The 21,746-nt window shown below is 42.4% G+C and overlaps 1 protein-coding gene across 2 annotated transcripts in view; it reads left to right on the forward strand.

The window, feature by feature from the left end:
• gas2l3 (growth arrest-specific 2 like 3) overlaps nucleotides 1–21,162 on the forward strand; it is a 37,006-nt gene extending 15,844 nt beyond the window's left edge. The window contains exons 2-10 of one of the 2 annotated variants that reach the window (XM_015351834.2): nucleotides 1,025–1,080; nucleotides 4,739–4,916; nucleotides 6,475–6,593; nucleotides 8,048–8,189; nucleotides 10,898–10,961; nucleotides 11,374–11,524; nucleotides 12,148–12,210; nucleotides 15,798–15,905; nucleotides 18,508–21,162. In XM_015351834.2, the coding sequence (XP_015207320.2) occupies nucleotides 1,057–1,080; nucleotides 4,739–4,916; nucleotides 6,475–6,593; nucleotides 8,048–8,189; nucleotides 10,898–10,961; nucleotides 11,374–11,524; nucleotides 12,148–12,210; nucleotides 15,798–15,905; nucleotides 18,508–19,860 (2,202 nt within the window). In that variant the 5' untranslated portion in view covers nucleotides 1,025–1,056 and the 3' untranslated portion in view covers nucleotides 19,861–21,162. The remainder of the gene's footprint in view (nucleotides 1–1,024; nucleotides 1,081–4,738; nucleotides 4,917–6,474; nucleotides 6,594–8,047; nucleotides 8,190–10,897; nucleotides 10,962–11,373; nucleotides 11,525–12,147; nucleotides 12,211–15,797; nucleotides 15,906–18,507) is intronic. The other variant, XM_006633138.3, reaches the window with a different exon arrangement.
• The last annotated feature ends 584 nt before the right edge of the window (nucleotides 21,163–21,746 follow it).

Below are 21,746 nucleotides of genomic sequence, written 5' to 3' on the forward strand. Positions count from 1 at the left end.
TGGCCTCTTCTACAATGTTAGGTAATCCTCCTAATTGTTATCAGCTGCAAATGTGACTGCTTTGATAATTATTCCAGAATCTAATCACTGATGTAATTAGTGGAGTACCTCAAGGGTCTGTACTAGGAACACTAGGATCTTCTTAATGTTCTTAAAAACATTTCTGTGCCAAAACGTAACAAGAGCAACTTGTTTAATCGCTTGAAACACAACCATGTCGTGGAATACGAAGAGTGCATGGCCAAAAAAAACTGACAAGCGCACTCGCGGCCGAAGTGATTCCCCCAAACAGCTGTCTCTAACACAAGCATTTTCTAATGCCACTCAATATGCAAAAGATTCACGCAGATGGACGAGATAACTAATGCCATTGCATACTGTACTACATAGTGAAGGTAGTGGTCCATAGCTACAGTGGAACATAGTGGTTTCAAAAGACTCATTCAAACCCTTGACAAGAGATGCATTGTACCATCGACAAAATATTTTTCTCAAACTGCGGTGCCCATTTATAAGATGTGAGACATTTAGATTTAGTTTGCATTTGACAAATATTCAAAGTTCTATATTTTTCATAAATGTTCATTGTGCAGTATGTTAAAATGTTCAATAAATATTCAATAGAAGTTATTCTCTTTGTGTTTCCACGAATTATGTCCTTAAATTATTTGTAGGACATTGAGATACGATTAAAGTCTGCCTAGTTTCGCATATTTAAAACATGATTTTTCAGCATATCATGTACTCCTATAATTCCAAGGGTTTGAAATAATGATCTTTAATTTATCGTTATCGAGGTAGATGTGTGAAATTATCGTGATATTGATATGAGGCCATATTGCCCAGCCCTAGTCAAGATGGCACATGGAGAGGCAGGGTGGTAAAGAGCAGGACAACCGAGCAACCACAGGAGAGGAGCAAGGAGGCCAAGCCTAGCCTGTCCTGTTCAAGAGTAGTTTGTATTAAAAGAACAAAAAAAGGTCATTAACTGTATCACTAAAAATGTTCTTTGCTTCCTTTATAGGACGCAGATTTGAATTCTTCCTGATCACACCCATGGCGGTACAGGCTGGGATTCAGGTACATCCAACCCCTAAATTTTCAGATCTTGCCATTTCAGAATCACAGCTTCGTCCCATAATCTGTAAATGTTGATTCCATTACTGTGAAGCAACGTATAGAATGATGACACTTGCTTGTGAATTAATGTACACGTTGTTGTGCTGATTTTATGGTCTGGTAAGATGGTGGTTTTCTGAAAGTTTGTGAATAAGTAAAATGGTTTATACAGTGATTTTAAAAATGATTATTCTGTGAAGGGGTTGGCTTCACTTGAATGCAAAAAAATGATCTGAATACTTTACAGTACATTATATTAGTGTCCCAGTGTTTTCAAATGATAGCTTATTTTATTCATAAAGGATAAATGTTTGTTATTATATCATTTTTACCTCTTGCTTACAATTCTGGGATCCTCACTCTGAAATGTTTACGCTGGAAGCACCTGTAAATAATGGCGACTCAGTTTGTAGTCATTAATAATTTGGACTATCTTGGTCACCTGCTTCAGCACTGTTAATGAAATGTCTTCAGAAATCAAAGGAGATGCCATATACTGTACCTTCAGGTCTCATTATTCCTGTGATATTTCCTCTGATTTAAAGTGGAATTGCTACACTTTTTTATATTTCAGGGTTAGAATGAATCGGCATCGATGAGCTCATTTCAGACTATTAAAGTAAAACGTAGACAATCACGAGGAAAACCTCCAATTCACATGACAAATTAGACGAAATTCCAGGTATATGTAGGGCCATGTTCTGCTGTTCAGAACTTGGCAACCAAACTTCCTGTGATGTGTTGTTGCCCTATTTCATTGTAAACAAACAGGGTTGGGCATACCTCTCTCTTTTAATCCAGTTGTTATATTGCTCACGACTTGTGAGAGCTTCGCTGATAAATACAACTTACTTGTGAACTCTGCACGTTGTAACTCACGCTGTAACTCAGGTCATGTTGTCATGTTTCTGCAGTGAAATGTCTGCTGTACAACCTGTACTTATTCGTTCGTACATAACAGTACATTGATCACTACAGTGACTAGTGAGCAGGAAAGGCCGTATCACTTTGCAATTCGCGCAAACGTTTGCTGTCGCCCCTGGCAGGACTTGTGGCTTGTGACAAAATGGCGACCATACACAAAGTTCACATGTTGTGCTTAATTCAGAATTTGTTAAATTTTGCAATACCGTCAATTCATTTATTTTGTTACAGAAATTGAATAACTGATCTGAGAGATTCAGACTGCAGTTCCCCTTTAAGGGCCAGTGTTTTGCAGTATTGCCTTTTAATTTTCTGAACATTCTTTCTCTATATTCTATAACTGTATATGAATGACCAGGGGATGCATATAGGTTTCAAGGCAACCACACAATTTGCGTATACATTTATTCCAGCCTCTATGCTGGTGGTGTGCAGGGCTGTTGTGCACAGCAAACTCTGGCGTACTAATGATAAAACGAACATGATTGAGAGCGAGATTTGTCGACGACGAGCTGTGACCAACCAGCTCTCCTAACACCACCAGAAATCAGCACTAAACAACAGCTGTAGGACCTCCATAGGCTGTACCATGTAACCCTTTATGTGCTAAGGGCAGATATCAAAACTGTGGGTTGGCCATAATTGATGATATTATGAAGTCTGTACATTAACACTTCTAAAACCAAACCAGAAAGAAATATATTTTAGTGCTAGTTGGTCCAGTTATGTTAAAACACCTTCTTAAGGCTTCGATGGATTGTTATTCTCCTATCATGAGAACAGACTCCAGAGGGGCTATATTGTTTAGAACACAATATGGTTAGTCGGCAAGTGTTGACAGGCGCTATCTGTTTCTTTAAAACATCCCCTGCAGTGGCCCCTTAAAAATCGACTTTAAAACCAGGAATGTTTTTTGCATCAGCTGGAAGCTAGAGAACAAGCCACTGTTTCCTCCAGCAAATGAGCTTCACTTGAAGTGTCTAGTGTTTTCCACATCTGGCACAAAACGGGTTTAAAATATAAACTTAAAGTATCTGTATTTTTATTGTGCTGTTTCTTGCTGTGCTTCCTGTCATTCTAGAATGAAATGTTGATACTTTTTACCTTTGTTGAATGCTTTGAATGATTTGGATGAATCTATGTACAACTGTCCCTTAAAGGCAACGAGTGAACCGTCTGTACGGGTAAAACTGCTTAGATTGCCGTTATGCACTAATGACAGCAATCTGGACTGCTGGAACGTGCTCTTCAGCTAAACACATTTCAGGAGAAGGTAAAACAAACATTTTGCTTGAACTCTGGACTTGTGTGAAGACGGATAGTTTGGATTTCAGTCTCCCTTCCTATCTCTCCAGCCTGAAATGCACAACTGCTCTTTTTTGAGGTGCTTTAGTAATTAGGTGTCATTTGATGTGATCATGTTGTGTTCAGGTGCTCTTTGCTCCGTGTGAATCTCAGGAGGATGCTGAGGCTACAGTGGTGAGAGGGAGGATCCCACTGCAGTTGATTATTCCTTCACACTGGATCAGGAGATCAGCTGTCTGATTGCTCTTCTGAATGACTGGCATTTTGGCATGTCTGCAGGTTGTACTGCTGATGTCATACAGTGCGGTGGTTTGTTTTGGTTTGCAGCTCTACTGGACATCTGAAATCTGCATTTTTATGTACAAAGAGCCATCTTTTCAAATGAAATTTAAATCCGCATACTAGTAATCCACACTTGCCAGTTCCCCAGGGTCATCACAACAACACAGCAATCCCTTGATTCCTGAACTCAAACTGGTGTTCTTGGCATATTCATACACAGAAAGAAATACATTCTTCAAAACTGTATGTTTTTCTGTTATAAAAAAAGCTTTTTACACATCATTAAAGCCTTTTGGAAATGTTTATGCTCAATCAAGTTGTGCAAAAATGTAAAAAAAGGCTTAAGGAATAATTACATATGTTTATGTGTATGCTATAGCTGGTAAGTTTATCTGTACATACGTTGGATCATTTGAAGGAAGTGGTTTATGGTCTCGGCTGTGTTCCAGCACTGCTATGGGCTGTGGTTTTTATTTTAGTTTTGCCATCTGATATCTCATAGCAGTTATAATTATGCTGGCACAATCTGTGGACTGAAACTTTACAATATACGTCTTAATCTCACAGTGGCTATTCTGTTTCTCCATGAGTTTCACCCAAAGCATAAGGAATCTGGGAATTTACCAGTCAATAGTGTACACCTAGAGTCTATTGTTGGCACGCCCAACAGCTAATCTCATTTGTTGTGTCAGCACAAATTGAGAGGCCATTTGACAAGAAAAAAATGAATAAGAACATGTATTTCCTATCCTTTCGATGCCATGATCACATTTCATCTCTCTTATCTTGAAAAAGTAAGCAAAGGATTTGTTTTATTCCCAGTAATGTAACGGAGTGAGACAAAAATGTTAATGAAGATTTAATGTGTTTTATTGTTGCCGCTTGTTTTGCGGCAGTTTTGCAGATTGTGAGTTGCTAAACATGACCCCCATGCAGGTGACTGGACTAACCCTCCAGGGAGGTGTATTATGGAAGCCTTTCTCCGCTCTTGTCAATAAGTGATGTGATCTAGGAATGGCTGCATTAGCTGTACCACCAGCACAACCCATTACGCAGCGGCGGGATCGTGGGGGCCGGGGAGATGGCTGATGTGTGCTCCTGTGTGCAGGTGTGGTTCGGAGAGAGGTTTGACCTTCCTGTGCTGAGTCCGCGAAGCCCTCTGACCCCCAGGCACGGCCCCGGTCTGGCAGATGTGTTCCAGTATGACCAGTGGCTCGCGGTGAGACATGAGGCGGCCCTGGTGCCCATGCAGGAAGACCTGGCGATCTGGCTCACGGGCATGCTGGGTAAGGTGCTGAATTATGTGGACACAGTGCTGAATTTATAGAAGATAACATTTTTCCTTTTGATTCCTTGTGGGTGTTTTTGCAGGGTCTTAATCAACTCATGTTAAATCTGAAACTTTGGCTGCGTTCACTAATAAGTGTGAGATTATATAAAAGTTGCTAGGTAGCATTTTGTTTGAATAATTTGTTGGTTTTAAGCTGGTTTAGAAAAGAGCTGCGCCTGTGACTGGAAGGTTGCCGGTTTGTATCCCGCGGCCAACAGAGGAATCCTACTCCGTTGGGCCCCTGAGCAAGGCCCTTAACCCCAGCTGCTCCAGGGGCACCTTATAAATGGTGGACCCTGCGCTCTGACCCCCAGCTTCTCTCCCTGTCTTTGTGTCTCATGGAGAGCAAGCTGGTGTCTGCGAAAAGACAAATTCCTAATGCAAGAAATTGTATATGGCCAATAAAGTGATCTATTGTGGACGACAATGTCCCAAAAGTATAGAAAATGGAAATAATGCTATTTTAATGGACAGATTGGTGCTTTTAAAATTTTTTATAGTAGAGTTGCAAAATAGGGCAAAAAGGGAAATAGATAAATCGAAATTGCCTGATCGTTTGGTATAATAAGAGGCACCTAAGTTCCTTTAAAAAAATCTGGCACAGCTCTGGCAAAAGAGTAATAAATGCAGAGGTAACCAAGAACAAATAGATACAGTAGTTATTAATAAAATGACACAAACTAAGCAATCTGTACGACAAAAAATCTTTAAACAACATTAAACACTGCATGGTAAACTAAAAAATGTGTGAAATATTTTAAAAGGGACACAGAATAAAAATAAACAGTACCCTGGCTTCCTTCAGGAGACTGCTGGGTGAGATCCTTCGATCAGTTATCTACTAAGTATGGAACTGTCTAGGTGGGTTAAAAGGCCTCTTCTCATTTGTAACTTTATGTATTATGCATTATTATTTGCAGTTACTCTTCTCATGTGTATTTGAACAGATTTGCTCTCTTTTTTTGTTCAAGTTACGTTAAAGTGTTTTTATAACTAAACCTGAAATTTACACTGTGTCAATCCAATATCGACATTTAGGGCCATTCTGGAAACATTGGTTTTGTTTAAAGTGATGGGAACCTTCTTTTTTGGGAGTCAAGTATAAAATGTTGTCCTTTACTATAATAGGTAATATGTTTCGTGATTAAGTACTGGTGTCTATCTCCTAGCCTTTTAAATTCTGAACAGGTTAAATCTTTTCAATTGTTTAAATTTAAAGATTTAAGGATCCTATCAGCCATCATCCAGAACAAGGGAACCCATACCAGAGCTTACAATATACTGTAATTCCCTCTCAGTCAGGAAAGATGTGAAAGAAAACCCTGGGATTCAGCAGAGCCCCGTCAGATATGAACAATATTTTTTTTTTCTTTCATTTCCTCCTGCTGTCATTTTAAAATGAGCTTGCGGCGTGAAAAAGATACTAGACCTGCTGTCACTGCCCGATGACAGAGCTCACGAAGCTGTAATCCAGAAGAAATGAACGTTTCAGTCGACTCTTCTGTCTGACACAGGAGCAGAAGTAAGAGCAGATGCCTTCATGGAGGATCTGGACAACGGGGCGCGACTCTGTCAGCTGGCCAGCATCCTGCAGGGAAAAGTGAAGGAATGCTGTCACCCCGACAGGTGGAAGGTGAGGCCGGTGGTGCAGTTCATCTGCATGGCTGGGCGAGACATGTCTTTCCTGTACGTGACACAAAAACGTTTCGCCCTGCTGTTTTCTTTAACTTAGTATTAGTATTAAAGGTTGTTAGAGACCTAAATGAGCATACTCATTAAAATCAGTAATTCTCTTCTAGGTCTCTTTGAGGGGCTTGATATAAAGGGTTCAGGGTCTTGTGGCGGGATGCAAAAAAAAGACTCTTTGCACGGCATAAACCAAATGTCGGTAACTAAACTGGAAGCCTTGGGTAGTCTGAAAGCTCTACATTTCCGGCGCATGCATATTAAAAGAAACAGTGCTCACATCTGTTTCATAGCACTCAAAATATAATCTGATTTTTGCTGTTTGGATAAATAAGGCAAATTTTTCTGCCCTCTAATAGTTTTTAGATCACCGTGTGAGCTGGAATTAATTAGCGTCAGAGCCCTTATTGAATTCAGATCCTTAATGAAGGTGACATTTGCATACAGCTGTCTGGGCAGACTGACAGAGTTTGCAGTGAACTGTCAGCAGGGCTTGAGTAGGTAGTCTCGGCACAAAGTGCTGCATTGTGTACTGAAAAGTAATGTAGTGTTCTGGGAGATGTTTTTGAAACGCCTGTTTCCTAAAAGTCCTCTTTGTTCGCTTTGTTTTAGCAGACATAAATGTAACATTGCCATCGTAGTGCATTTGTAATACCTGTTTTATCTGTCATTAAAGACAGGGGAAAGGATGTGTGCCATGTTTTATAATGAGGCATAGCCTGCAAGCAGAATGCCACCACATACTGCATATGCTAAAATAATGGCTGAGGAGCCGCCTTGCCCACTGGCCATTTTTTTCAAATACAGTAAGAGGAATAAAGTTTGATGACATTGAATTACAGTACCACCATAGCAGTTGTAAAATACATGTGTGGTTTAGGCAGTCCATTCTTACTCATCTGCAGAAGGCAAGCAAATAAATATCATGCTCGAGGCTGGAATCAGAGAGATGAAATGAACGAGAGTCACGAACCAACTGGTTGAAATTTACAGTCCTTCACATCTTCAGGACCTGAAGAGTTCATGTTAACCTGTTTATATGAAATACCTTTGCTAGATTATCTGGCTTTTAAACAATTTTGATAAATGTAATAATGTGGAGGTCATTTATGGAGGCTCTAATTCCTTAAATGGACCAGATCCATCAAGGGTCAAGACTTCATGATCTTTAGCACACACACAAGCAATCTTAATAGACGGCCATTTAGAATTTTTTTTTATTGACGAAAAACACGACATACGACAGCATCTAAGCTGAACAGTAGGATTTGTTTTCTCTATTTTTGTTTAAATTTGCTACGAGAAGCTCTAAATCCATTTCCTGTTCATTTATAGAGGGAATCTATTTTGCAAATGAAAATTTCTGCTGTAAATGGAAAAAGCGCTTGTTTGTTTTTCCAGCACTTTCCTATGAAAAGGGTCCCATGCAAGAAGGATGCCTCCCCTGGATCCTTCTTCGCCCGGGACAACACTGCTAACTTCCTCTGCTGGTGCAGGGAGCTGGGAGTGGACGAGACGTACCTCTTCGAGTCGGAGGGCTTGGGTGAGTGTAGGACACCCCTCTTCCAGGGTTCCTGTCCTGCTCGGAGAATCCATGTGATGTTACAGTTCGCTGCATGGAAATACCGAAGGTGGAGCTTTTAATAGATTCAGTCAGCCACACAGCAGTACACTAATGTGAAAACTTAGTTTAATTACGTTTTTTTTAATGAAATGTATAATTTGACCAGCTTTTGTAAAGTATCCCCATAAAGATATATACATCGTATACTGAACTGTATATATATGGCACAATAATTTATATATATTTGAGTGATTTGATCATTTTCAGCATTTAAAGAGCACTGGAAGCTTAACTTCAGATTTTATCTCAGGCTTATGGAATTTAATTCGCGGTTTCTCTAATGTTTGCTAATCCTCCTATTTTTGGTGTCATCTGCAAATTTGACTCCTTCACTAAATGAAGAGGAGGAGTAGGCCTAATACAGATCCCTGTGGGACTCCAATAAATACAGCACCTCTTATTTGAACTCTGTTTCCTATCCATTAGCCAGTTCTCAGCTCAGACACACAGGTCCCCAAGTGCCTGTTGCCTTTATTTCAAGAATTAATATTTTAGGAGGAACTCTTTTAAAAGCCTTCTTAAAACTGTATTGTATTGTGTCCATTTCACTGTGTGTGTTTTCTAAATCCATGTGATCCTTAAGATCATGTTTCTTTGTATGTGATCCTCTGGAATTAGTGTTTGGCTACTTAAGTTTTATCTTCTGCAGTTACTCATTTTATTGCATTTCATTTTTTTAATTCTCTTTATACATTTTTCTAATTTTGAGATACAGCCAATGAAAATTTCAGCAATTCAGGATCGATTTTGTTTTGTTTTTTCATTTTGTTTGAAATGGGGGAAAAAGTATATATATTTTCTAGTGTTCATGTACACTACTAGGATTTATTTATTCTCAGTCAGAACAATTTTGGATAATGGATTAGGAATACTTTAGAATTCTTACTGATGTGTATTTCTGTGTTGCTTCAGAAGTCTGTTGGATATTATATGTTTATGGTGGAAATCTGATCTTTTGGAGATCCTTGCAGTGTTTCCATCACACAGAATGAATCTTCATTGCTGCAGTCCGTCCATGGCTATCTCACACAATAATGATTACATGTATTTTTCCTCTTTGTCAGTCTAGATTTCATGTTAGATAAATTAATTCTAGAAATGCTCTGTGCCTCATGAATGTTTTCAGTTCCATCAAAGACCACAAGTGTATTGAATTCATTTTTGGAATGTCGGTTACGTTGACCACAAAACCCCCCAAAAATCAGTAAAAGAGGAACACTGCAATATGAATGCACTTAAAACCAGTGTACAAGTATTGTCATAGTTGGGACAATAACACATTTAATAATGAACATTTTATATGTGTTCGTCTAAAATTTTCCACTCTCCGCTATTTTTTCACATTGAGATTTTTCCCAGAAGACACTGCAGTAACCGGCAAACCAAATGTCTGCTTGTGATTAGTGCATACCACAAAAGACGCTTGAATCATTGCCTTGTGTTTTAAGTTTTAAAAGGGTTTTAACAGCATTTGTTTGTTGTTAATATGTAAATACACTAACATAAAATATTTCTATAACACGGCAAACCGTACTTGACACAAATCACTGCCTAACATAAGCTACTTAACATGTATATTCTCCATATTTTCGAAAGGCACGGTTGTCATTTCTTATCAGCTGCAAAATGTGCTGTACACTGTGAACATGTGCAGAACGTTTGGGTGAATTTTAAGATGAACATATTCTGGCAGTTGCTATAGTAATTAGATTAACGTCCAGAGAATAAGACTTTGTATTGCAGCCATTCTTAATGCTGAGTATTCCTGCATGATTGGAAAACGCTGTATTTATTGGTTGAAAACATAGGCAAGTATTACAGCAATTGACTATAAAAGTGCAGTGGGCTGCTGCAGGGCCTGAGCGGTATCTCTAGGCCAGTGGCTCCCAGTCCTGGTCATGATGCCCGCACACCTGGGTTTCATTCCGGCCCACTTCAGCAGATAACTGAAGCCTTACTGGGTCTAAGAAGTTGCTTCTCTGGAATATTTGCATTTGGTTCCAAGTCCCACATTTGGGATTTTATTTCACTGACAAAGCACAACAGTTAAAGCTCCAACATGTTTAAGACGTGGGAACAAATTAATCTTAAATCAAGGGTTTGATTGTGGATTTGAGGGCTCGGGCGGAACAAGAACCGACCTGTGTGTGGGTCACCAGGACCTGTGTGTGGGTCACCAGGACCAGGAACCGCTGGTCTAGGCTTCCCGTGCTCCTGCAGCACTGTGGCTTGTGTGTCCTCTGACCGGCACTAAATCTCCGTTTGTGTTTTTTTTCTTGTAATCGTGCATTGTGATTTATTTATAGGCTACTTAATGTTCCTGCGACGCACCCATGGGTAACTTTGGAGTATGGCTTCGGGGGTATACTTGGGTCCAGTATCATTTAACCAGGGTCAACCAGGTGGCAAAGCGAAAGCAAATTCCTCCTTGAGCTTTTTGTTAGATGCACTTTACGCCTCTTAAAGACACGCTTAATCTAACCCCTTCTTGAAGTGCCTCATTTATGTTCACATAGGGTTTGTTGAAAAGCCCAGGTTTATCATAATAAGCTGTGCGTCCTTGCTGTTCTTAGTTTTTCGATCTTAATTGCTTGAAGTGTTTTGTGTTTTTTCTTTCTTTCCCTTAGTGCTGCACAAAGAGCCACGCCAGGTGTGCCTTTGCCTGCTGGAAATTGGACGGATTGTGTCTAAGTAAGTGCTCGTTAATGCCACCGAGGACTGACGTGCAGTGCTTTCATTCAGCTCCTCTTCATAAAGCAAGCCTTTTCCCTTCAAGATTTAAAGGGACCCTCCTTAGGCGTTGAGTGCTGGAGATTTTCACGTGCTTTTGCTAGGAGCATGGCAGCAAGTAGCCATGATTGTAATAGGGGAAGTCTTGACAAACACATGTGTGCAGTCATCCCTTACACAAAAGGGCAGGTGCAGGCAGTTACAGAACATCAGGAGATCTGTGAAATTCTTCACAGTGAGCACGGCACTCACCTGTCTGGTCATTAGTCAGTATTCCCCCAACATTCCCTTGGGGCAGTCAGTGAGCTCTTCTCCAGCATTTTGACACATGTGTGCCAGACATTTCCAGGGGATGATCTGTTTTGTTCCTTAGATACGGCGTGGAGCCACCAGTCTTAGTCAAGCTGGAGAAGGAGATTGAACTGGAGGAAACACTGCTCATCACCAGGGGGCCTGTCAGTGTTTTAACCCCTCCAGTTAAAACCTTCAGCGTGTGCTGTCAGCATGGAGACCTTCATGAGGCTGTAAGTGCTGTGTGGTTGGGTTTTTTTATGGCTATATTCTATGTCATTTCACTTCATGACTATCGGGCCAAAAGCCTTGCAGAAGAGACACTAAGGTTCTGTAGAACTCTAACACTGTCCTATTTTGTCCAGCACACCCCTAGGGTACAGATAGGCATGAAAATCTGGTATAAAAATACAGGCTTTGCATTGATAATGTTAGATTGTCTGAGTATTTTTAAGATGGAGGCGTGTTTTTCAAGACACATGACTGTGCAAGTTGTATTAACGCAGATTCTATGAAAAGTAAAACTTTTGTAAGAAAGTGAACACTTACTCTTTTTTTTCCCCATTGATGCATTTTAAATATTTTCTATTGGTCACTTATTGCTTTGACAGGCTATGGTGATTTTCTCACAGTTGTATTACAAAATATCTGTTTGTGCTGTTTGTCAGCTATAAAGGGTTGTGTGCTTTTTGTGACACCTGGAGTGAAATTGCATTTCAAATGCTTTTCCTGCAAATTCCCATTTCAAAGCAAGTCATACCTTTGCTTTTCCCATGTTTAATGTCTAATTAATGTCTAATTTTGTTTAGTCTCGTATTATTTCCACAATTTGTCTCGTTCTTTTTTATTTGTTCAGTCCCCCTCAGCAGCCTGGGTGAGATTTATGGGCACTGACCAACTAGCCCTTCGGACTGAACAGGTCAGGTCAAGTGCACAACAGCTGGGTGTTCATTTCTGTGTCTTAACAAAATATAAGGACATTCCATGCTGTTTAAAATAAAACTTTTTTATCTGTTGGAGAAATTATAGTCTTGAAAGCCCAATATAGATCTGTCTGGAATGGTATTTCCAATTTAGGTCCTGCCAATGTATTAAAACAAAAAGGAGTGTGAGAGATGAGGAATCTTTATTTAGTTTATTCAAGTGGTGTATACTGGATATAAAAAAAAAACTGAATGTCCATATATTTTGCCATTAGTTTTGTGTTGTTCAACATGAAGTGATATAGACACTTGGATCTGTGGGTTGTGTTACCAATGTATAAAGAGTGTTTTATATTCTTTTAAAAAGTCTTTATTAAACCATAGTTCTTTTTCCGTTTTAAAACCCTTTCTACTGCTTCATTAATGTGAATTGAATTATTTTTATATAATACCAGAAAACACTGAAACGCAAATCTGTTTTAATCCTCAGCACATCCTGTATATCTGACGCAATGTATTATATAATCACACAACCACCTGAAATATGCAATGTGTTTTAAAAATCAGTTTGATTCTCATTTTGTCAGATTAAATTGTTTTAATGCTTACCTGTGTCCTCTCTCTGCAGGATCTCTATTTAACAATAAAATATATGGCGCAAAAGATACTTAATATGAGATGGCGTCAAAATGAATTGATATAACAGATGGTAGATAGGGTTACAACTTCCTTTTCCAGACCTGTTAAACACTTCAGGAAAACCTGAACACTCATTTTTTCCTTGTGATTCATTTCTGGAACGTAATAGAAATTGGAAAGTGAGTTTGGCATCCGAGCTGTCCACGATGGCGACTTTGAGCCTGATATTGCAGCTGATAAAAGAGCATCAATTGTGAACTGTATCAAACGTGCATAAGAGGTTACTGAAATGGGAGGAACACCAAAACATTTTGACGGAAGACGTTTTGAGTCTAAGTCACCAAATTGACTGACCAACATCAGACTGAAGCATTAAGTGACAGAGACATTTTTGTACAGTATGTCTTTACCAACTGTGGATATCGGTGTCACCACCCTGTGGCCTGACCCCTTCTTGGTGAAGCTGTGCAAGACTGGGCCTAATGAGTACTAGGAGCTCATACCTTGGAGACCTGCGAAGAAACCCAGATTGCTGCTGTAGTAGGTGTTGGTGGACCAGTAGGTGGCCCTCTTCTTTCTGTCCCTAGTTTTCTGAACCAGCACCTCACTATCAGGACTGGGGACACTGCTGTAGGAGGTGCTGGTCTTCAGGTGAGATATTAAATTGATGTCCTGACCACTTGGTCATTAAACATCCCCAGGCACCATTCTTAAGAGAGTAGTCCTGGTGTCCTGTCTGATTCCACCCTGGGCTTGTACAGCCCCCCTTAATTCAGTTAGCGGAGGATAATGGGTGTGCGACAGCACCCAGGAGGACGCTGCACGGCAGTGGTGGGTGAGGTGGGACACCTCCTGTGCCGTGCCTTTCAAAAGTATTCACCTCCTTCCAAAGGTGTCCCATTTAGTGTCCCATATAGCTGAATAATGTGCGTGCATATTTTATACGTGAATACTTTTAGTCAACACTCAAACTGAACACTTGCAAGAATTGTAAAAAAAAATATCAGCAAGAATTGCGAAGAGTTATCAAACCTAAAATATGTCGATTGCAAAAATATCCCCTTCCCCCTCCCCGTGTCAGTTTTTGGTAGAAGCATCTTTGGCTGCATTTACAGACATCTTTGGTTGTCTTTCTTTTTGCATGTCTCTTCCAGCTTAGCACACTGTGAAGCTAGTTGGAGATAATTGTGAAGCAAAAGTTTTTCCACACAATTTCCATTGTTCTTAAGTTAGGGTTTTAGCAATGACATTCTATGATTTTTTTCTTCCTAAGCCGTTCCAGTGTAGATTTGGCCTTACTGACTGACTGAACTATGAAAGTCCATCTTGGTTTCAAGTCTTTATCGGATCTAAACTGTCTAAACTGCTTTTCGTCTAAGATTTGCCTGTAATTTGCTTCACCTTGTCGCCAGTTTTGGCAAACTGCCTTGACCCTTCTGGCAGTGTATTGTCCTTAATGGCGAGAAGCATCACCGCTGTGCTTGACAGCAGTGAAGGTGTTGACTGGATGATGATCTGTGATGGGTCTGCACAAGATATAACGCTTAGCATTTAGACCTTCAAGTTCCAGTGTGTTCTTATAATGACCAACACCTTTTGCCACGTTTTTGCAGGATCATTCAGGTGCTGTATTGCAAACTCCATACAAGATATGGGATGGTTTTTGCACTTTGCTATCCAGTCCTGCTTTGTGGGGTGACCAGGGTATTGTTGACTCGAGGACAATTCTCTCATCATGGCTATTGACCTGTGTAGCTCCTTCAAAATTACTGCTGGCCTCACGGTGACCTCCTTGACCAGTTTTCTCCTTCCCAGGTCCCTCGGTTTGGATGGACAGCTTGATCTAAGCACTGTCTGGGAAGAATAATACATCTTCCTTTTCGGAATGATTGACTTCTCTGTGGTCAAAGGGATATTCCATGTCTTTGAAAGTTTTTTTTTTACCCTACTGCTGATCTCCTGTTGTTTTGAAAGCCCCTATGCCTTCATGGTTAATTCTTTGCTTGAAATTCACAGACACAGGGGCCTCACAGAGACGGGGTATTTATTCTGGTCTGATATGTGTGTTTTTTGGATTATCATGGCCTAGTGTTAAAGTCTACACAGTTTTGAAGTCATGACGAAAAATGAAAAGGTTCACAACAGTATACCTCTGGCTTCAAACTTTGGTCTGTACTGTAGGTCACAATCCTTAAAATGTTTACCAAGCTGGAATTAAGGTATTCACAAAATGTGTGCTTTAAGTCATAAAGACATGTATCCAGTAAATAAATGAGCGGTTGTATTTATTGATGTTCTAAAAACTTCCGTTGGTTTGAACACTGTTGCCTGAAGTTGTCTCAAATGAAACCTGCCCTGGTAAAGTAGATGGATAAAGCTCACCGGATTGAACATTGTGTTGAGGGCAAAAGTCTGCTCCGTGTAAGTTATTCTATCAAAATTGACCTGACAAGCGTGACTGAGGGAACACAGTTTAGTATTTCACTTGCTTCACTGAAAATATTTGGCTCCTTGAGTAGTGTCCCATGGTTTGCAACTGCTGCTACAATGTGCTCAGATCGTCATGTTGCAGGAATTAAGGCATTAACGGTTGACACGCACATTCCCGGACTTGGACTGCTTCATTGAAAACCCTAGCCCGATGGTTATTATTTTATCTCATTTGTGCATAATTGTATCATGGAAAGATGTAGTTGCACCCAGTAGTAGATTTACAATTCTGTGTTTGATTATGGTTGTATGTTTAGATCCATGCATGTACAGTGCATGTTAATTTTTGAAACAACACATACAATAACCTCAACATTGGTGTATTAATGGACAATACAATAAATATATCATTCATTTTATAGGATTTTCAACTACAGTTTAGTTGTCATGCATGTGTGAGCAATGCATGATTTGAAAATTGAGTATTGATGGTTTGCTCTTTTTCTTCCCATAGGTTCAGCATATTGCTGATGACCCTCCTTGTAACTGCTCTCATAGGTTTTCCATTGAGTATTTGTCTGAAGGCAGATACAGACTAGGAGACAAGATCCTGTTCATCAGGGTGAGTATTCACATCATATACACTGAGCAATTCCCAGAGCCGATTGACCGTGCTTACTGTAAACTAAATGCTATCCCAAATTTGGGAGAAAACATTTGAATTCCTTTTAGCTATATCCAGCTCTTCACCATCACTAGCTCAGATGGAAGTCTGTCCTTGGGCCACGAAGCTCTTGCCATTTTGAGTTCTGAGAAAATTTTTCCCAGCAGCCAAAGCTTGCTGGTATGTGACTTCTGCCCCTCCAGCGTTTTTTCTTCCTTCTGTTGATCCTGACATGCCTGTTTCTTTCTTGAGTCAAGTTTAAGACGCATGCATTCACAAATTAATACGTAATCCTCAGGTTTTTTAATCCTAACTTGAAATGCTCTGAAAGTCTCTAGGATTGTTTGAGCTCTATGGTCCAGGTGTTGTGGGTTCGGGCCTTGGTCATGTCACTAGCTGACTGAGACTAGAATTCCCCAGACAGGCTCATATTGGCTGAGAGTAGGGTGGGGTTAGACTGTCAGGGCTCTCCAGGGGATCGGTGACAGAGCGACCCCCTGTGTCTACCAGAATCCTTACAGGAGAGCAGTGCCTTCATCTCTCCTGCGATCAGAGCCAAACGTCTGGAAGAGGACTGTGTCGCCTGTGACGTGTTAAAAGACGAGCTATTCAAAGGTGGCAGGTCGTCCTGCGGCCGTGGGGATGGTATCCATGAGCCGAGGTGTGAAAGACACAAGCTTGACGCTTCCAGAATCAGTGGGCTTTAACAATAAAACAACAGATACTTCTAAATGAATACAAATTAATAGAATTATCCTAAAAAGTAAACTTCTCAAAGTAGGAAATGTGATCTGAAAATCAATCAAATTTACTATAAATGTAAACCAAAAAGATTGTATACGCTTAGTCCTTATCCGGTCGTGCCATAAATGGTGAGGCTTAATTCTAAGAGGCTTTTTATGTCTGAACTGGATTTATATGTTCAATTACAAATTTGCCTCATAATTCTGAAGTACTGACATGGATTAACATCCTTCCTTACTTGGAAACTGTTTTCTTTAAAGACGGTTCTGGACACAGTTCTAGATGCTGTTCATTATTTATTTTGGTTTCCTCACACTGTCCCTCTGAAGCTTTTCTCATGTTTCTTCTCGTAACAAAGTGCTGCAGAGGCCGGGGAGGGGGGGGTCATCCAACATTTCCTCCTCTTCTGTGTTTCCTTGTCTAAAGAAACAGAGGCAGGGGCCTCCTGAAACATCAGGATGTTTCCTGGAAAATGGGACAAAAAGAAGCTCTGCAAAAACAGCTCAACAGGCCACTCTTAACAAAGAGTGTTCCTTTTCTCCTGCCCTGCTGCACAGGAGCGTGGCTTCATCTCCCTGTCGGATGTACAGTTCAATAGCCTCAACACAATGTCTATTTATACAAGAGTTAAACAGGATATGCAAGAATATATCCTCCTTTAAAAGGTTGAGCATATCCATTTTTCCACCTGTGGCAGGAGCACCTCTGTGAGCTTATTTTATGTCCGATCTAATGCCACAGTGTTAGTTATCCGTATGTTAAAGAGAAACATCTCATTAGTGCTATACCTTTGACCCCACTGTTAGGTTCCTGGTACTGAGACAAGCTGTATAATACAACCCTGCTTGGCACCAGACATCCTCAAGACACAGATGAACTATCCTATCCTTTTTTATCCCTGATTGAAATAAGCAGCAGAGAAAAAAACGACTCAATGTGTTCATTAGCTTTAGTGTAGAAGCTATAGTTTGAACGCTACAGATTTCACAGCTAAGAAACCACAGGGAGACAACTTAGGGAAAAACCATGAAGGAATTCTAATGTCAAGTGAACATACAGTAAATGGGATATGCATTATGTATTGCGTTAGTGCAAGATAAGGCAAGATGCTCTACTTCATTGCTGATTATAGAAGAGCCCTGTTACTGTATTTGTAACTGTAAAGTTTAACGTGCAAAGTTTAACCATTTTCTTGTGTGATAAAAGTGCAAATGCAAGCTTTTGTCCCTGATTATATATATATATCATTTATTCTAATCAAGTTATCGTAGAAAGATAGGATTAAGCTTAGAAAAATGTGAAGCTTTCATGATACAGCCTGCATTGCTACTCCAGGTGTGCAGTTTGGAGTTGTAGAAATTCAGTCCCTCTAGGCTAGAAGTGTTGTAGCACATCAGAAGTATTCATAATTATTCTATATTTAGTGTTTGTGAAGGGTATATAACATACCTGGGATCTATGGTAAGCTTCGTCTTCGCTTGGCTTATAGCTACATTAGTTACCAGCAAGCATCGTGAAATATGTATAATTCTCGGGGATGTTGTATGGTTATATATAACTGTACTAGTAATTTCAGAAGTGGCATTGCATGTTTTCATGGATATGAAGACTCAGCCTGAATTTGGATTTCTTAAGTGTCGAATAATTGGGAACTTTTTATTCCGGCAATTAGTTTTCATCACAGGGTCAGTACATTCGAAAAAAAATCACTTCTTGCGTACACTCTTCTAAAAAGACTGGTGTGTGGGGGCTCCTCCGAGGCTGGGCCGGGCCGGGCCGCGCTGCTTGACCCACGTCTCTCGCCGCCGTCTTGCAGATGCTGCACGGGAAGCACGTGATGGTGCGCGTCGGCGGCGGCTGGGATACGCTCCAGGGCTTCCTGCTGAAGTACGACCCCTGCCGGGTGCTCCAGTTCACCACGCTGGAGCAGAAGATCCTGGCCTTCCAGAAGGGCATGGCGAGCCCCGCGCTGGCCGTGCCGGCCTCGCCAGGCAGGTCCCCTCAGCCTCCCGCCATGCACCCCCTCTCGGCCGTCCGCTTGTCCCGCCCCAGCGGCCCTTCTCCGGGTCCCAGGCTGACCGCGAGAGCGCCGCCGTCCTCGGCCGCCGCCGCGCCGCGCCTGGCGAAGAGGCCGCCGGCGCCTTCCAAGGCCTCGCGCCTGCCCCCTTCTCCTCCTGCCGGGAGACTGCAGGGCTGCACGCCGAAGACAAGGACACCCTCAGCGCTCACCACAAGTCTCGAGAGCAGGGCGAGGCGCGCCCAGTCTCCTTTGACAAGTTCCCCAGTGGTGTCCAGGCTGACTCCTTCACCCAGGTGCACCACACCCCTGGGCAGGGACCCACCTGTCCGCTCTAAACCAGCGTGGAAACCCCCCAAGCCTACGAACTCGAGCCCGGCCCAGTTGACCAAAGCTGCCCCCTCCCCTTCCCGGTGCTGTCCAGCGCCCTCCGCATCCAGGACGGCTTCGGCTTGTTCTGACCCCACGAGCCCGTCTGCGTTGGCTTCGAGGGGGCCTCCCAGAAGGGGCGGGGAACAGGCCGGGCCACCTCCAGCTCCTGTTCCTGCGCCAGCCACTCTTCAGAGACGGCTTTCCCACAGACGCCCAGGGTCGCCTGCGGCAGCTCTGAGGCTGAACACCCAGGGCCTCGGGGCACCGAAACCGACTCCCCGTCCGCTCAGGGCCGGCACCCCCGCCAAGCCAGAGACTCCCACGCCCAAGTGCCATCCCAGCTCCAAGCCCTCTCCTCTCGCACGCTCTGGGCCTTCCAAGGCAGCAAAAAATCAGCCCCCCGCACCTAAACCGATGCTTTCTACTGAGACAAAGGTTCAGACCCAAAGCCAGCCTTCTTCTAGGGCTGTAACAAAAAATCCCAAAGCCTCAAGACATCCAACCGCTCCCTCAAGCTCCACCGTGCGGAGTCCGTTGTCCGTTGTCAAGATTTCCCAGACTACGGTCCAAGCCCCAGAAGGCCCAGCGCGCCGGGCCCAGCCCGCCGGTCAGACTGCGGTGAGAGGGCTGCGCCCAGCACAGAAGAAGCCCTTTATAACTGGAAAGGCTCCCCTCTCCTCCAGTAGGACTGCTCCATGTGTCAAAAGAAATCCCGAACTCAAGAGCAAAGGTGAAGACCCTTATTTTGTAATGAACGGCAAGAAGAAGCAGAAAAGCTAAATCTTGTGCAGATGGCAAGGAGAGAACTGTCTTCCATGTTTGGACATATACAAATATTTTTTTTCCTGTAAAGTGTCACGAAATTATAAAACAAAGCATGTTTGAGGTTGTGATTTTGCACCAGGTTTTCAGTACAAGGAAGAGGTTCCACCATTAATTTAATTTGTGTTTTGGGGGTGCCTGGCTTTGCTACCTCACAGCTGTTCGCTGGGCTTGATTCCAAACCAGGGTATTTTCTGTGTGAGCTCTGCATGTTCCCCCTGTTAACTGGCGTCTCTAGTTTGTCTGGGTGCCTGTCTGTGCCGATCCCGCTAGACTATTGTAAGTCAGGCATAGAATCGAGACACTGCCGCACCAGTTGAAGGGGGAACTGAAGGAAGACTAGTCTGTACAAACCTGGAGTGGTATTCAGTCAGAGCAGTTGGTTTTACAGCCCTTCTCCTTGACCAAGGATTCAGTATCTGAACATCTCAGCTGAGGGCATCATCTCCAATCTGAATACTAGGGCATTGGTTTGATCTAGGTAGAGGGCCACCTCCTGTCCCACCTGCATCACTGGAGGTCCAGCCATCATTGTGTCTGCGAGGGGCTGGCTGACAGTGTGTGACTGTGTGTAGGGAGAGCGTCAGTGCCTCCTCCACTTCCCCATCTGTGTTGACTGTGAAGCTTGCAGTGAGAAATACCACTTCACAGCTCCAGCAATGCGTTTCAAAGGAAAACGTGCACAGCCTGCATTCTTCAGTCCTTCCATCAGGGTTAAGAAAAGAAAGCCAAGTTGATTAGCACTATGCGATTCCAAAATTGCATGGTAAAATAAATCCATCCATTCATCTTCTAATCACGTCAGCCAGTTCAGGGTCACAGGGGAAGCTGGAGCCTCTTCTGGCAAGCAACGGCTGCAAGTTGACTCTCGACGGGCAGACACACACGCACACACACACACACACACCAGGGCCAGTCAACCCGTATGTCTTTAGACTGGGAGAAAACTGGAGCTCCCGGAGGAACACAGGGGGAACATACAAACTCCACACGGACAGCACCCCAGGTCCAGAGCTGAACCTAGGGCCCCAGCGCTGCCAGGCAGCAACGCTGACCACTGTGCTGCCGTGCCGCAGTAAGATCATTCATGATTCCAGTTTTGTTTTTTTAATTAATGTTTGCAATGGTAGCGCTGTGTTTATTAAATATTGCATCTCTTTTTTTGTTTTAAGTCAGTGCTGTCACATTCGAACATAGTACAGGACATGAGAAAAATATAATATTGAAGAGAAAGTTTAAAAATAAACCACCATTTCGCTAGTTCTGACCCGTGATGTTCATTTTGTGGTTAAATATGCTACTGTACATGACTTGTGCCTGGGTTTGTCAGCTGACTGTATGTGTGATTAAATCACAACAAAGCAGTCATTGTATTAACAGTAGCGTGCTTTACAGGAGACTGTTCCTGGAGGGGGTGCTGTGTCTTCTGAAGAGTTGGGTGAAGCTGTTAGTCTGGTATATTTAAGCCAGGAACTGGCTGATTTAGCTAACGAATTGCTTGACTGGACGGCCCTGCTACAGACACACTGACCCTCCAGGACCGGGACTGGACAGCCCTGCTATAGACTCACTGACCCTCCAGGACCAAGACTGGACAGCCCTGCTATAGACACACTGACCCTCCAGGACCGGGACTGGACAGCCCTGCTATAGACTCACTGACCCTCCAGGACCGGGACTGGACAGCCCTGCTACAGACACACTGACCCCTCCAGGACCGGGACTGGACAGCCCTGCTACAGACACACTGACCCTCCAGGACCGGGACTGGACAGCCCTGCTACAGACACACTGACCCCTCCAGGACCAGGACTGGACAGCCCTGCTACAGACACACTGACCCT

The sequence above is a fragment of the Lepisosteus oculatus genome, chromosome 7 (genome assembly GCF_040954835.1).
Source record: "Lepisosteus oculatus isolate fLepOcu1 chromosome 7, fLepOcu1.hap2, whole genome shotgun sequence".
In the NCBI taxonomy this organism is placed as follows: Eukaryota; Metazoa; Chordata; class Actinopteri; order Semionotiformes; family Lepisosteidae; genus Lepisosteus; species Lepisosteus oculatus.